This window comes from Phycodurus eques, chromosome 9, assembly GCF_024500275.1.
Source record: "Phycodurus eques isolate BA_2022a chromosome 9, UOR_Pequ_1.1, whole genome shotgun sequence".
Lineage (NCBI taxonomy): Eukaryota > Metazoa > Chordata > Actinopteri > Syngnathiformes > Syngnathidae > Phycodurus > Phycodurus eques.
In genome coordinates, this window is record NC_084533.1 from 7,465,274 (window position 1) to 7,483,037 (window position 17,764).

Sequence of the window (17,764 nt, forward strand, 5' to 3'; positions counted from 1 at the left end):
GAATGAGCTCTCATACAATATATAAAGTAAAAATATAATGGTTTATTTGACTGTCAGCGCCAGTCCTTACAATGCAATTACATTTTATTTATTCTTGTCTAGTCAAAGAGTGCATCTCTAACACCACTGCTATCAAACCATAGTTTCTAATTATTTAGTTATCTTATCAAGGCACACCAAAGTATAGTATTAAAATATAAGCAACGACTCAGTTTACCAGTGTAGCTCTCCATAAAGACAGAACAACCACAACACTTTGAGAAGCATTTGTGATTTAACTTGTCATGTCATTACTTTGTCTACCTAATGTTTTGGCCAGGGAGCACACATTCTTTCTATAGAAAACTTTCAGTAGAACACAACTTTGAACAATACATAGCTGAACTTATATTATTTACACCTGATGACCATCCATGAATGTCTAAAATAAATGACACCAACATGAGTCAAATTAAGACAAAAAGACAGTGTTTGAATTATGTAAACATAAGGTTTATTGCAAATGTGCAGTTGTATCCAAAGAGGGTAGCAAACAAATGTTTTCTGGATACTGTTGGGCAACAATACCATTACCTTTACAAAACAAATTGTATGACTAACTCAAATGCAAGACTTATCCCTGTGAAGTTTTAACACATGGTCCTTCTTTCTGCTATTGTAAAAAAAAAAAAAAAAAAAAAAAAAAAAAAAAATGTCTTTGGTAGCTCAAAAACAGCATTAGCAGAGCTCAAAGTAGACACATGCTCCACTCTTGTACTACATACAGGCACTGTTGCAATGCCACAGTTTTTGAAAATTGGCATCAGGGTAAAAAAACAGCAGATGCAGATTCAAAATATCTGAAATACCGTCCAATGCATGCTGTTTCACACCACGAAGATGCTCTGTATGCCTTCAGTGTTGGGAAAAGAATCTCAGAAGAGCATTTATTTCACAAAACAACCGATTTTGTCAAAACTCAAACAAACGAGTAACAAAAAATGGAATATGGCAGGATGAATTCCCCACAAGAGCAGCAAGCCTCAACTGCAGGCAATACATGATAACAGATTATGAATCAGCACAGTATACGAATCAGTCCGCCAGCTCGATTATGCTACTCTAAACATGACCCCTGCTCATCCTGTTAATTATTTTTATTAATGCATGTCAACAAATAAGGATATGTTCACGCTGCAGGTCAATTCCAATTTGTTTGCGCATGTGCGACATGTATCAGTACAATTCCGATTATTTTCCAAATCCGACCCAGGCCTCTTTCGTATGGGGATATAAATTGGACATGTATCCGTTGCGACGCTCAGGTTGGCGGTCATCCGACCTGTCGTCACCAAAAGGCGAAAAACGTTACAATTTTTCGACAAAATAGACTCGTGAAAAGCAATGGTGAACGAATGAGCAGAAAACAGTCAGTGGTGAAGTGCTGATACTTCAGAATTGATCGTTTTCCATTATTAAATTATCTTTCTTGCACTGCACATTTTTAGTAATATCGTGTTAATTTTAAGATCTTATTTTTCTGCACTGTTTTTAAATGTCTTTTGCTCTTTGTTTTTTAATGCTTTTAAGCTGTCTTTTCTTTTTCTGTACTTTGTTTTTTAAGTTTTTTTTGTTTTTAAATACTTTTAATTATGCAATCACGTCGTGCGCAAATAAATTGCCATACCTTTCCATAAATATCGCTCCAGTTGCACAAAATGCTTGAAATTGCCAAAGATGTGTCAAGACGGAGACCATATTTACTTCCATTGTGTTTTGTGCGCATGCATGTCACTTCATGGACACATTACATTCACATTACACGTCGCATTTGTTTTTGTAATTTGAAAGACTACCTTAAAAGATTGGATTTAACAAAAAAATAAAAAATAAAAAATCTGATTTGGGCCATCATAGCCTGCAGTGTGAACGAAGCCTAATACACGGAGGATAAGTCCTTGTTAATGTGGAGCTGGGAATCCTTGAAACGTTCATATGGATATCGAACTCTTCTACGAACTGGGGGATCACTGCTTGTCGAAACCCAGGTAAATATCTTACCTGGGCCGACAGGAAGTAGCGTAACTTGCGCTCACACGTTCCAAGTTAGCACCGGCAGGACCAGCCCAATCGGGAGCAAAAGGACAGTCGCTGGCAACCCTCCATCAGAAAGCAAGCGCTCAGTGGTGTCCAGTGGGCCAGCCTGCTCTTGATTCTTGGCGCTCATTGTCTGCAAGAAGACTACAGCGCAGAGTTGGACGGGATCAGAGGACAGTCCTGGCACAGCGCCGGTCTGGAGTTTTGTGCTTATCAGAGTCAAGTGTTTGTCCCATCGGCCATTTGCAGCCACAATGCCATGCCCTCATTGCCATGATGGTTTTTCAGAGGCAGCAATTGTGTAGCGCAAAAAAACATGGAGGTCCATTGCTGAATAAGGACAGTGGCTCTGCCCGCCCCAAGGCAGAGCCACTTACACAGCAGAGCCAGTATTGCGGCTGCAGGTCTGCTGCTCTGACATCACCTGGACGCTCTGATTGTCCAATGGGAGCAGACCATCTGTGGGGATTCGAGACTGGAACTTCTCCAGCTGCTCCGGACTGGCCAGGTTCTTCAGCAGGTAGTTTTCCCTCTCCAGCTGGTTGTTCTTTTCTGCCAGCTCCTTGATCTGCTCCTTGAGGATCTCCACTTCCTCCCGCACGGCGTACATGAGGTGGTTCTTGACCAGGTCCTGCAATGTCCAGGGGAGTGAGGACAATCAGTTCACATTGTTTATAAACATTTGCTGCTCCATCATGTACACTTCGGGCACAGGTGTCAAACTCAAGCCACGGGGGGGGTAGGGAGCTGGAGAAGTTCCAGCCCACAAAGGCAAAATCATGCGTGTCAAATTCCATGATTCTTGTTCAAATCTGCACCAAAATTTCAAATTGTCATATATCAAAAAGGATAACGTTGAGATATGGTACGCATTTTTGTGTTACCAAACATTAATAACAGTTGAAAAACCCATTACCCTTGATTTCTGATTCCAAAACAAGTTCATACATTTCGTGTGTAAATATGATGAGGCGATTAAAGATTTTTTATGGTTTCGCAGTCATAACGGCCCTCTGAGGGAAAACCGTAACTACAGCGTGACCCGTGACAAAAATGTGTTTGGCACCCCTGACTAAGTGCATAGAAATTATTGATACAAATGTCACTTTAGTTGACAATATCCTCAACTCACATGACCAATATGAAAATAGCTCTGAGCATTTCTCGAAAACTCATGCATGTGGAGTTTGGGTGAGTTCAACTGACTGATAATACAACAAAATAAAAAATGAAAACAAATAAAAGTCAGTTGGAATACCGGTACAAGGTCAGGGTAACCGAACTGCGGTGTTACATCACATGAAGGACTTGCTCGAGTGTGTTTGCTGCAAGCTTACCATCGCCTGCTCGATCTTGTTGTCAATGGCCACCACGCTAGCACCAGAGGCACTGGAAGGGGGGGGGGGGGGGGGGGGGACACCAAACAAAAAGAGAAACCGTTAATACGCATCCAAAGCCACATATTTGTAGCCTCACACGAACACAACAAACGTTTTGGTTTTGTTCAGTACGCTTCCTAAATGTACTGAGAGTTCCAGCACACAACGAAAGGGGCCGTGAAAATAACCGCCGACCGCAGAAAGCCTTTTGGCGTGTCTCTTTTCTTTCATGACGGTTACAACACACCGGTCAAGCGTACGCCGTGCAGCGTGCTTGAAGAGCAAATCTATAAAAGTATATAAAAGTAGGTTTCAGACGATACGCGGGAGCCATTTTACTGATGTTTTTTTTTTTTTTTTTTGCGGTAAGAAGCCTGCCTCGGAAGGTCGTTACGTCACCGCTTTTAACGTATGACCATTTTTGAGTGAATTTTGAGCGATGCGGTGATGTTTACCTGTTGTCAAGCTTGACCGACACGACGTCTCCCCCGAGGAGCGAGGAGAAGAAGGATATGGAGAAGTTGTGCAGTTGGTAAACGGCCACCTCCATTGACGTTTTAGCGAACATCTCCGTGCTCATGGTCAGTGGCAGGCTCGTTTGGAAAACACTTGTCGCCACGTTTGCGAGTCGGTTGGGCTTACTAAAAATCATGTACGTCCGGTTCGGTTCCGTCGACGCACTACGTGCCAGGGCAAGTGCGGTGTCGAGATTGCTATAGCTTCGCTTCTCAGCTGAGCGACTGTCCGTTGTGCTATTTTCTGCCACTCACCACTATATAAAGTCCCTCCTCGTGACGTCAAATGACGCGTGCATATTTTAGTTACATTATTTGATGGCTCCATTTTTTTTATTTTTTTTTCGGGGGGGGGGGGGCGGATGGATCTCAACAAACGTTTTTAAAAAATAAATGCAAATGTCTTGTGATTTAAACTGTAAAATAGGTTTATTTTATTAGTTTGGGATCATTTCGTGTGTCGCTACATGCGATGGTGGTACCACACTTTAAGTGCATATGCAAAATTAGAATTATTATTATCTTTGTCAAACAATGCCATTTGATGTTGTTAATTTGTATTGGTCGTCATGACATTTTAATTTGGATCAGCCAACACTGGACTTTAATGTCAATTGTTGTTGCCGGAAAATAACCTATTTGTTGCAAACGCGAGTGCAGACATGAACGAGATAAACAACTCCCAGTCACACCTCCAGTTTATCGCTCTACTTGTTGGCAACAGAATGTACAGTACTGTACCACATAGTGCAACGTGAATGTGCTTTTCCGTCCTGCCTTGCGGTAAATTTCCCTCCGTGTGTCTGCACTTTATGGGCCTCTAGTGGTCAAATGGTATATTTACAACAGCCCGTACAGAACGTGCAGTGAGTGATATGGTGCGTTTCAAGGGCATGGGAATTTTCCATACGGCTTTTTCTGAATCCATGATTAAAAAGCTTTTCCGGGCAGTGCTTTTCCGTAGGTTTCCCTTAAAGGATGAAAATGACTTATTTGTGCAGACCAGCCACATGGTACTTTTTGTTTACCAGTAACATGTTAAGTCTCACTCGAGGAATATGTTTGACCTTGTGACATCCTATAATTTGTGTGATGCAATTGTACCTAACCTCATGCGCAGTGTTAAAAAAAATACTAATTAGTGGTGTACATTGCCCATAGAGTACACAGAGCAAGAGAAAAAAAAACACACCTGCCCCCCCCACACACACACAGTGTGCACTCACAATTATTGTGCAACGCAGCTTGTTTTTACGCTTACAAACACCCATGAATGTGTTTCTTTAGATGTCATCTGATTTATTGCTTGTAATAAATATAGTGTGTTTCGTTTAGGAGGTTTTTTTTTTATGATACCTGTCCTCAAAACACCACTTAAAATATTGTCCGAAAATCATCTGCTTTTTTTTTTTTTTTTTTTTTTTTACAGGACAGTTTGACTTAAGATATTGTGTTGTGTTATAGAGTGGGCATGTAGTCCACAATTGTCCAGCAGCACTGTGAGGAAAAATAACAATTCATTCAGACTATTTGTCTGAGTTCTGCAAAATGAAACACATTCCTCAATGCATGGATTTGCCATGCCACATTAGTAGCAGAAAAAGCACTTCAGAACAAACAATTGGAGTGTGAGGGCTGACTTTTGATGGGCCCGCATGTGAGGTTAAAGAGAGAGCCCACTCGCTGGGTCATAGGGCCCATAATGGCCGACAACTGTGACTGTACAGCTGTCAGCTTTAATATCAAGCTTTGTTCTTGGGATGAAGGGCTTATCTGGCCCTGCTACAGTTGTCCTATTTGGAAGAGGAGATGTTGTCACATCAATTTCCTCAAATTCTAGTTGAGTTACGCACGTACAAAAAGCTACAGACTCCAGGGAATATCTGAGCACTGTTAAGTTATTCCCAATGTGCCAGATTCTGTCTAAGGACAAACACATACAAAGTAAGAGATGTTTCAATTAAATAAATATTTTTCTTAACTTAACTTTTCTCGTTCTTCTGTGTAACACGCCACAGTATGTCTGGTGCGTGCAAATCTCTTCAAAAACTCATAATGCTGTGCCGCACTTTCCATCAAATGTTCCCTGTGCTACAGCCAACTAAGTTGTATAACACTGTGATTCATTTTCACCAATAGCTGAAGATGACTCAGGCGGAACCTAGTTCAAGATGCGCTTTTTAGCCAGCAAAAAAATCATGTGCAGCACCAATGCACAGCGCAAAAAAAAAAAAAAGTCATCAACATTCATGGTAGAATGCTCTCTGAGCAGATTTGTTAAGCAAAAAAACATCTTTCTATTTCCACAAGTACTAGTACCGATAGCAATGCATATTGTGTTTTTGAGCACAGAGAGCCTTGAATCTCTCAAAATGTAATGAATTAAATATGTATGTATTATATACTACATTTATATATTTATTATACTTTAAAATCCATATTTATTTATCAAAACAAATTTGATAAACAAGTGCATTGACCTTTATGAGAAATCTCGGGGTCTGGTCAAAATCTTTGCCACTTCAAAACCAATTGTCGGGGCGGGGGGGCTTCATTTATTGCCCCTTCAAAACCGATTGATAGTACGTTTTCAGTTATTCTATGAAAATGCTATGACTTACTTTTTTCTCACTTTATTTCTGAAGTTAAGTTAACTAGCTAGCCGCTAAAGCTAATGAAAACAAGCAAAAATGACATCAAACCCGAGATTCCCACAATGCAATGTGGATTTCTTTTGGTATCAATAATTGTCGTCCTTATTGTTACGTTAAATGTCGTTGTCGTTTCTGTGCGTGTGCTTCAACCATAGCGTGCATAACAGGGTCTTAACTGTATTAAAATAATAAGAACTAAGATCATATTAGCGTTGATGGTGTGGGACACTTTGATCTAATAAACAGTGAATAAGACTTTCAGCACTGTGCAGTTGCTTATCATATTATCCTGTACTAAGACGGTAATTTGCACATAGAGTTATAGCAAGAGAAAGCTACAAAGTGTTGGTTCCTCGGTGCTTTGGTCAAAATAGCTTTTCAAGTCAATGGGTTCAAGTCCAAGTGAAGTCACGAGTCATTGCTGTCCAAGTCGAGTTGCAAGTCTTTTAACATTTCGTCGCGTTTAAAGTCATCAAATTCATGACTTGAGTCTGAGTCGAGTCCAAGTCATGTGACTCTAGTCCACACGTCTGGTATACAGTATGTTTAACGTGAACATTTGTTACATTGTGATACAGACTCGTATCTTTGTCATCAATTGTCATTCAAGAACTGCCCACACAACACTTCCATCAATGCTCTGCCACACTACTTACCGCCGATCTAGCCTCTTGAACCCACTTGGTGAGTAAGGAGGTGAGTAGCTGAAAGGTCTGTCATGACAGGCAAAGTGTTGAAAGTGACAGCCAAATCTATGGGGCGGTTCAGCCAGATGGAGGGCGCATACCGACGAACGTTGAGGTAAATTAGCCTCAGAGAGACACGTGTGACGCTGTCCCATGTTGGCCTCCGAGTGAAGTAGTACCCCTTTGACTCCTGTTTGCGCCCACAATGGCACAATGAGACAATTGAGTACAGGCGGCGTCTCTGGACATGCCGTCATACTGGAATTGTGCGTACCACGCTCAGACTGGCACTCGTATGACGTGCCCGGCCGGCTCCACAATTACGAGCAAATAAGAGGTTTTGTCTGTGGATTTTGATAACACAAATGGGAACATCGAAGCAGTTCCCCTCTAATTTCTTCTTTTAAATAACAACTAGTGGTCTTTTTTAACAAGAAGGTTTGATTTGTTTTATTAATTTTTCTACTAGGATCTATTCTTGCCCATTGGCTGCAGTGATTTGCTGGCTGATCGATCATGCAAATACTCCACTCAAAGAAGGACAAATGTTGGAATAATTATACACAAATGTGATTTTTGCTTGACAGCGATGCCACGATTCATTTCCATATCGAGCACTACAATGTTGAGTAAAAGCCGTAATATGTCCCAGGTTTGCATAAAAATGTATGTCTTGAAGTATTTCGCGCAACACTGGTCTAATGATAAGATGCACATTGTCTGTATTGTTGCCATTTTAACTTTAGATTAGTGTTTCCCAACCTTTAATGAGCCAAGGCACCCATTTTACATTAGAAAAAAAAACCTCCCACGCCATAAAAGTATGCAATCTGAAATAATGATCTTGTCTCGCAAATGTAGTTACTCGGTTTGAAATCTGGGCCTCTTAAATTTTTGAACACAAAGCAATAAGAGGAGGAAGCCGTGACGTAGTGTATTCTGTTCTATGAATGGCAACAGGTGGTTACACCGGTTACTGTGCCTTCTGCCATCTAATGGAAGATGCCTATCACCATACATCGCGGCACTGATAGTTGAACAAAGACATATTTCTAATGAATAAATAATAATTGTCTGAAAAATTAAGTGAAATTGTATTATTTTCTGCAATCTTGATGATCTCTCATGGAACACTCGTGTGCCACACAACCGTGGTTGAGGATCACTGCCTTAGAAGAACCACTTTAGTTGTCTGTAATATTGGTAGACTAGCCTGAACACCTAGCCTCAGTGCTAACATTGCTGTTCTGATGTCCAATGTTTGCACAAAAATCTATTTTAACCCTTCATAGGACACACTTGAAATGTCACTCTCATACATTTCGAAAGATAATCAAACTTAAACTTCAAAAGTATTTGTCACTTCTCAAATTCTTATATTTTTGCATAGTTTCCCCACTTTAAAACAAACAAATGTAAATATCAGACAAAGCTAACCAGAGTAAACATACTGTATAATGCAGTTTTAAGTGGTGATTTTGTTTATTTATGAAAAAAACTATTCATAGCTACGTGGCCCTGTGTGAAAAAGTAAGGAGAATGTTCAGCCATCAGTTTGTGACCTCAAGGTTCTGCAGCAGGACAGTGCTCCAAAACACACAAGCAAACTTTTCTGTAGCTTAAAAAACAAAATGAAGGTTTCGGAGTGGCCTAGTTAAAGTCTGGACTTGAATCCAGACTTCACAATCTTGAAATGCTGTCACCGTTCATGCTCGAAAACCCTCCATTGTTGCTGAACTAAAACAATTCTGCAAGAAAGAGTGGGCCAAAAAGATCTCCACAAAGATGTAGAAGCCTCATTGCCAGAAAACGCTTGATTTCAGTTGTTCCTGCTGCGGGTGGCTCAACCAGTTATTAGGTTTAAGGGGCAATTATTCTTTCACACAGGGCCAGGTAAGCTTTGAAATTTTTTTCCCCCCTTAATAAATAACATCACAATTTTAAATCTGCAATTTATGTTTACATGAGTTATCTTTGTTTGATATATACATTTGCTTGCTGATCTTAAACATTAAAGTGGGGAAACTGTGCAAAAAAATAAGAAGAAGAATTTGAGAAGGGGGCCAATACTATTTCACAACACTGTACATTCCTTTGATAATTGGCTGGGAGAAATTATGTAATGAGTTTCACCTCAACAACAAGCAGTCCCCCCCCAAAGATTCGAATCCCAAACCTCAGAACTGTGAGGCAGATGGGCTCCGCACGATGCCACCTTGCTGCCACAAATGAATTCCAAACATTGAGCGTTGAAAGTGGAATCAGCAACTGATGATTACAAAACTGGATATAATTGATGCAGTGATTGAGAGAATAACACTTAAAAAGGCACTGTTGGATCAAGTCCCAGAACAAGAGGGTAGCTGGGTCAGAACCACCTGGCAGCATTCATCTTCCTCTTTTCCTTCAGCATACTATAGTGTAAGACCTCAGCTGTCGGAACTCGGTGAGGTTGCATGCATACGTCTCACTTGAGTTTCTCTCGGCTGCGGAATGTCGACATAACACTTATGGGTACATACTGTTCTGAACCTCATCACGTATTGCTTGAGATACTCAAAAATAGAAATGCTACAATCCAGAAAATAATTATTTAGACGCAAAGCACGTGTCCAGCTCATATCTCTCTTAGTTTGCAAGTCGGATGTTTACTGCAATGTCAACTGGTTGCATTCAAAGATTAGCATATCCTCCCACGTAAATGACAGGCTTCCATCGGCAGTGGTTCCCATAATGATGTAATTGGCAGTCTCTGAGCCACATGGGTGATTCCTGGTTGGATTTACGCAAAGAAATCCCTTAGCAAGGCAAACATTGTGGCTTTGGTTGCCAATGCTTCAGCAACAACAAAAGCTGGAAACAAACACCTGATTGGCATTCCAAAGTCATGAATTGTGTTATAAACATGTAATTCACAGGTCAGTCGCATCCATTGCTGTAAACGGGAAATGTATAGAGGGGTAATTCTTATCGCAATCATATAATTAGGTCTTAATGGGTGTTAATTCTAATAGGATACAATGTTTAGATACTTTGGAAAGTGATTGAAAATTACTTGTTGTTTTTTCTCTCTCGCGCAACGAATTGGAACTTAGTAATAATTATCTGGCATAACTTGATTATGCCAGATAATGCTATCCCTCCAGCTCATGTCCCATATTCCCTTTATTTCCCAGTTTTTTTTTTTTCTTTTTTTTTTAATCATGTTCCAGCCGGGCATGCAGCTGTGTGACCCAAGTCACAAACAAATGGGACAAACCCTGGAGTTGTGCCGTGCCCTCAGTGTGTGTATGTGAGTCTGTGGTCTTGTGTTTGTTTGCGTGCAGGCGGCCACATGTTCCCATTCGAGCATACCCCAGCATGTGAGAGTTTTTCAGATGGGGATATTTAGTGCCCCGCTAACTCTTGCAAACGCTAAGTCCATTCCCACAGACTCCAGCAGACTTGCCTGCAGAGCTATGGAGCTGACTGGTTGTCACCTGCGGCTTGAGGATGAAGCAATGGCTACGTTCCCATGGGTGAATGCAGACAAAGTCATCTGCGGTTAATTCTGAGGGGACTGAATGTGTTGACAGCTGGCAAAACAGCTGGCTATATGTATTGCTTGCATTTTTTTTTTGGGGATGGGGGGGGTGGGGGGTGCAGTTTTAAAAAGTACTACATTTGAGGTAAAGGTGGGTGTCAGAAAACAACTTAAAATATGATATAAAGCCGGATCAATATAGTGTATTGGAAGAAAATCCAAAGGCCTAATGTCTGAACTAATGATTTTTGTCTTCTTTGATTCTTTAATGATTATTTGGGAGAGTTGGTACATTTAAAAGGTTTGGGTTCACCTAACCGTGCCCCTTAAACTCTTGATCAACGTTTCAAACTGTACAACAAAAAGCCCATGATCACTGTCCACTGTATAGTACAGTATTGCAAGTATCTCCAAATATTTTTTGCATGGGTTTTCAAGACCATGTCTGCAGGTGAAAACATGAGTGGGAATACTGTAGTTGTTTGTCTACAGGCATACTGTATGTGCCCTGCAATCGACTGGCAACCAGTCCAGGGTGTACACCACCTCCTACCTTAAATAAAACAAGTGGTATAGACAGGCGGTAAAATATGAAGAAAATGATGATTGTGTGTGTACAGTGTTAACACCTTTGATCCACACATTCAGAATGAGCTACTGAATAGTTTTTACAGGATAAAAATGATCTTTTTCAAAATTATGCAGGTTTGGGCAAATACAGAATATGCCATTTGTCTGTGAATAATCAATAGATTTACAGTATAATGTTTTGGTAAATAACGCTTCCTATGTTTTGTTGTTTTCTGAGGGAAGGGTGGGGGGGACCTCCAAATAATCATAGCGACAATGAATAATTCATAACATATCATGATTGAAATAGAATGTTTCCTATCTTGCAGACACTAAGTCGTCAGAATTACTCAGATTCATTTTCATGGTCACATCACAAGTTTACTCTGTGTTTTTTTTTTGCCAGGCAGAATACACAGGGCTCATGTGAAAGTCATTTGCCATCCATATATATATAGAGGGCGGCACAGTGGGCGACTGGTTAGAGCGTCTTCCTCACAGTTTTGAGGTCTGGGGTTCAATCCCCTGGATTGCTGTTTGATTAATGATAGATTTTAGGCGTTTTCTTGGCTTTCCATGTCTTTTTGGACCTCCCTTTCTTCATGTTCAATACTTTTTCTCTGTGTCATTTCACATTTTTACACACAACTTAATTTCTGAGCTTATTTGTTCTGCTTTCTTTGTCGAGTGTGTATGGATTACTTGGGTTGTTCCCAACATCTGGTGAAAATCTTCAGGTCAATATCACCTTTGGAAGTATATTTAGTGGGAAAAATTGTTTCGTCTTAAATACTTATTTCAGCCCCTGTATTGGCATGGGAAGAACATGCAAAATCCACACAGGCAAGACCGGATTTGTACTTTTTATGTTTTGTTATGATTGCAGTTTGTATTGGAAAAAATGTACTGTATATAACGAGAATCTTCAATTATAATTCAGAGGGGTCCGTTGGCAAAGGTTTTCTCAGGGCAAAGGTGTGGATCTCAAAATGTTTCGATTTGCGTATCTGACGCATCAAACGAAATCAAAATGTCACATTTCCTTTTGCTTATCGCAACATTTATGTGATTTTGCAAATATGATGTTATTCTTTTTATTAAAACTAAACTAATATCTGGACTGGTATGATGTCATCAGTAGATGTTTGTAAATAAAATTACTTTGATCCTACTCAAGGAGAACGATACAGGAAAATAAATGTATTCCCCAAAAAACAGAACGATAAAGTGACTTTTAAACACACATCTAAACCCTTAATAGTTAACATTTACAGTAAATACAAATAACAACACTTAAATTTCCAGTAAACTAGCTCAAACTCGTCAGGCATACATTTCCTACATTTTACTAAATTTCGAAATATGCAAGTTGAGAGTGAAACAAGAAATTTCAAGTAACGCTGAGCATGCAAAGTAAACCTAACTTTCAAGTACATCAGAAAAGGTAGATGCATATTTCAAGTCAAAAATAAATTTTGTTTGTCTTCGATTAACGTCTCGGCAGCTGCTTTGGCACATTCTTCTAAGACCCAAACCTTGCTAAATGCTCGTTTCCCCAAAATCCATGCTATTCAGAGCGACCATTCATTTACTCTTTGGTCCAAGGATACAGTTGGAAGTGCTGCTTAATGTCATAAAAGCAACATACAGTATGAGACACAACGTTTTTTAGCTTGCTTCTGGAAGAATAGAAGTACTGGTCCGTCCATTCATTTCTAAAAACTGAGTCAGTTTTCAGAACGTTGGAGGAAGCCACGGGGTCTACAATCTTGCAAAATTTTTCCCCCTTAAACAAACGGTTTGATTGGCTTAGAAATTCCTCATATGCTTCATCAGTGTAATTTTCTTTACACATAAAATCCCAATTTTATTCTATTAACACGTTTTTGAGTAATTCCATGGCTTTTTCTGTCCTAACCCTTCTGTACACAGGTATCGTTGCCTTGCTTCTTTTTATTTTTTTTTTATTTTAGTTGTCATTATACAGTAAACTGTGAAAAGTGGAAGATGATCACTGATGTCATTTACCAATAATCCACTTATTGTATGGTTATCAATTTCATTTGAACATATATTATCAATTCAAGTCACACTATGGGTGGTGATCCTGCTGGGTGTGATAATTTGGGTACGTAAATCATTACTGTATTGAATATTATACAATTTATCAGTCTTCCTATGGTAGTTTGGGTCTAACAAATCTATATTGAAATCACAACTGATAAACTTGATTTTATGATTTGGAGTTAAAAAAATGTTCGCCCATCCAGTTTGTAAATGTATCTACATTCGAACCTGGTGTTCTAGATATACAACTTCCAATGTTATTGTTCTTATTTACCATGTTTATCTCAATTGTTACAAATTTGAGCACATTGCCTAACACTGTTGATATATTTTCTTCCAAATTATCAATATAATTCAAATCCACATACAATATATGATTACCCCATTTTTGCTTCTACTATTAATGCATAGCATCTCATAACGCTCAAGTCCAAAATCCATGTCTTTTTCCTTGTCCATCAAGCTTCCAGATATTAAAGTGATATTGAAAGGCTGTGTGAATAGATTTAAATAGTCCTTGATATGAAAATTGGTATAATGGGTTCTACTGTTGAAATGTATTATTGCTATTTTATTTTCAGTCTTGAAGGTGCTTTTAAACTAATTTGAAACTGTAATAATGGCAGTCGTTGGTAATGTTCAAAAAAAGGTTGTTTTCTGGATCAATATTTTCAATGCCAAGTAAATTTCACTAAAAGAAAAGCAATGAACAAGCTATTGTTCATTGCAAGCTATTGTTCATTGCTATATATATATATATAAGATATTTTCTGATAGAAGGGCACTGTTTTCTGATTCTGACTGTCTTCAGCCAAAGATACTCACCGCTTGTCAAACTAGCGCAATGTAATTAGTTTTTCTCCTGTTTGAGCTGGCTGGGTGTTTTGTAAAACACATAATTTGTTACTTTTGGTTAAACTAATACCACATATTATGGCCTTCTCTCTGAAGATGTTGATACTTTCAACAGTAACACAATAACCTCCACATGCCAGAAAGCATTGTTTCTATTGCCGGCCTTCCACTGATCTCTACAAGCCAAACAAACAATGTTGTTCTCTTTCAACAAGAACATAAGAATGACCCAGATCATAATTCAATCATTTTTCTTTTTCCCACACAGAACACACTCAACTGTCACCCATATTTGATAACTACAGTGGGTGCTGCCCAGACGAGGGCAGGACTGCAAAGAAACAAGCTGAACACAATGGAATGTATACTGTATAAAGACTATGATATTATATATCCATCCATCCAGCCATCCATTTTCTGAGCCGCTTATCCTCACAAGGGTCACGGGAGTGCTGGAGCCTATCCCAGCTATCTTCGGGCAGGAGGCGTGGTACACCCTGAACTGGTTGCCAACCAATCGCAGGGCACATACAAACAAACAACCATTCACGCTCACAGTCACACCTACGGGCAATGTAGAGTTGTCAATTAACCTACCATGCATGTTTTTGGGATGTGGGAGGAAACCGGAGTGCCTGGAGAAAACCCACGCAGGCACGGAGGGAGAACATGCAAACTCCACACAGGCAGAACTGTGAGGCAGACGCTCTAACCAGTCGGCCACCGTGCCGCCATATTAGATATCATTATAATTAAATATAAAAACATACAGTACTATTTTGAGCCCAGTAAAATTTACTCATTCACTGCCAGCCTTCCCAGTTAGCTTTCTCATACAAGAAAGAAGCCATTGGCAGAGGTTATGAGGGTCAAATACTAGGGCGATGCATTCAAGCAAGCAATGGGTGTTTTTAACACACTGGCTTGTTTTTGTTCTACAATAAACAAAATATAAATCATGAGTAAACATATTCTAAACAAAAACTTGTAATAGTTTGACTCATCTTACAATTTTTGTTGAAGATTGGATCAGTTCTGCCACTGTGACATGTACAGTACGTTGAAACATATGCTGGTCTGCACTCCATAGGTGATGCATTCAAGAGCAGCTCGGAAATGAGTATAACGTTAAATAGGAATTTAATTGTTTTAAAGGCTGTAAAAGTGTGTGTGAGGGAGATAAATTAGAGGGGGGCTCTATTCTGCATTGCAACAGCCTGATTTGCCTGCCCTGTTGCAGCATCTCTGACCCGTTGCGTGAATCACGCTGCCCTCCCCACTCTCATTGAAACACTAAGTCAAATGCTTATGACTTTACTGATTCCTTAACAAGTTTGATCTAAACACATTTTTGGGGGGTTGAGAACTTACATAACATTTTATCTTTTAAAGGCCACAGACAGGCTGTCACACACAAGCTCATGCAAAAAAATAAATACATTGACAAAAGGCTCTTTGGGAATCAAGGAGAAAAACTTCTTAAAGTTATTGACTGGTTTAAAAAAAAAATTTAAATCATTGCAAATGTAATAACTGAGCCGATAACGTATTATCGGCCCATAACGTAATCCATGTGTCCTTTTTAGAATACAATTTAATATTACATTATGAACTCAATTATTACATTTGTAAAGATTATTATTTTAACCATGAAAATAAAGTAATAATCAGCCAATAACATAATAAGTTAATACGTAATAATGTATTACCTTATTGGACAAAAGTTATTACGTTATAGGTTCAAGATTTTTATTACATTATTGGCTTATTACATTTTAAAAATGGCAAGTTTATTACTTTATTGGCCATTATTACTTCATGGGCTGTTATTACATTATGGGCTTCTACAGCATTGCCTTGCTTTAAGACGGTTATTTGTTATAATTTTATTGCCAAAAAGAAATTGTCATTATTTTTGTTTTACTTTAAAAAGGAAAAAAATAAAACTATGAAAACTATGTATATGTCTATGTATAATGCATTTTTACAATGCATGATTTTGCTTTTACCCGTATGATCAAAACATGAAGTATTATCTGTATTTTGTTAGTTTTTTTAAGTAATTATTCTGAAGTTAAGCACTTTATTTGAACACATAATACTTTCTTTTTTTATTTACTTTCTCTTATTTTGAAATTCACAGCGCTACTTTTATTTTGTAAATGAGAAAACACACAGTTGTGCTCATATGTTTGATTGCCCAGGCAGAATTTGTAAGATGGGTACAATTCTTTAAAGAGAACATGAAGGGCCATTTAATTTTATTTAATGGGATTAAAATTAAACGGTCATGCATTTCAGAAAAGCATTATCATCAAACAAACCATAACTGTAAAGAAATTAATGATGGTTGTCATATTAAAAATAAATAAATAAATACTTCACAAATTCTGCCAGGGTATGTAAACTTATGAGCATAACTGTACATATATGCAGTCATATGTACCCATGTCATATTGGAATGAAAGTGTTGGCTACACTTTTTTCATAACCACTAGGTGGCGGTGGCATATTAGAATAATAGTGTACACCTTTCTCATAACCTCTAGGTGGTGATGGCATATTAGAATGAAAGTGTACAGCTTTTTCATAACCTCTAGATGGCGGCATACATTTATAAAATGTGAAAGTTTTTTCAATTTTCCCCTATATCGATGTATAATGCGCCATATTGACTTTTGACTATTTTTTTTGGGGGGGGGGGGGTAAGAATTGCGCATTATACATGAGAAATTACAGTACATCTTTTACAGTAAACAACCATAAACTGTCTGAAAAAATGGGTTTTATTGAACATTCCCGAACCTTCCCAATTTTGAGACCTCCAGGGTGTAGTTGTAACAGCTGGCTGCTAGTGTGGACTGAATGGCTGGCAACAATGGGGAAATGCCAGTATTTGGAGGGTGAACTTGTTTGTTTTTGAAGCATTTTAATTATGACCTATAAACCGAACTAGTTCATTTTAAAAGTTGTGAACTGAACTTTGAACTAAGTTGCATAGAAAATGAACTTTTCCAACACTAGTAAAGGAGTTCTAGAGATAACAAGAAATATTTAAATATTTTTGCACTCTGACCTTTAAAAAATTAATTTAATTGTTTCTCGATTGTTTGGTATGTAATATTCTAGTTTCTACAGATGATGAATTTGGGGTATTCACTTGCTCTAAGCTATAATCATTAAAAATAAAAATATGCAGTATTTTTTAAAAATCCCGAAATATATTTCACTCTATGTGTGCATTTCTATAATATGAGTTTCACTTTTGAATTGAGCATTCTAACTAAATTGAGGTTTTGACATCATTGTAATTTATTGAGATGTACCTGCATAAGTGTCTTTTTTTGGGGTGCCGTTTGTAAAGCGGTTCACACTGACAATAACAGCAACATTTTGTCACGTTTAGCTTCAAACAATGTTTAAAAAAAATGTGTGAATT

The 17,764-nt window shown here is 38.5% G+C and overlaps 1 protein-coding gene across 2 annotated transcripts in view; it reads right to left on the reverse strand.

Moving 5' to 3' along the window:
• Positions 1-470: 470 nt before the first annotated feature.
• Positions 471-17,764, reverse strand: part of tsc22d3 (TSC22 domain family, member 3) — a 41,509-nt gene continuing 24,215 nt past the window's right edge. The window contains exons 1-3 of one of the 2 annotated variants that reach the window (XM_061686347.1): positions 3,911-5,038; positions 3,414-3,465; positions 471-2,707 (exon numbers count right to left, since the gene is read on the reverse strand). In XM_061686347.1, coding sequence (XP_061542331.1) covers positions 2,450-2,707; positions 3,414-3,465; positions 3,911-4,107 — 507 coding nt within the window. In that variant the 5' untranslated portion in view covers positions 4,108-5,038 and the 3' untranslated portion in view covers positions 471-2,449. Of the gene's footprint in view, positions 2,708-3,413; positions 3,466-3,910; positions 5,039-17,764 lie in introns of those variants that run through there. The other variant, XM_061686346.1, reaches the window with a different exon arrangement.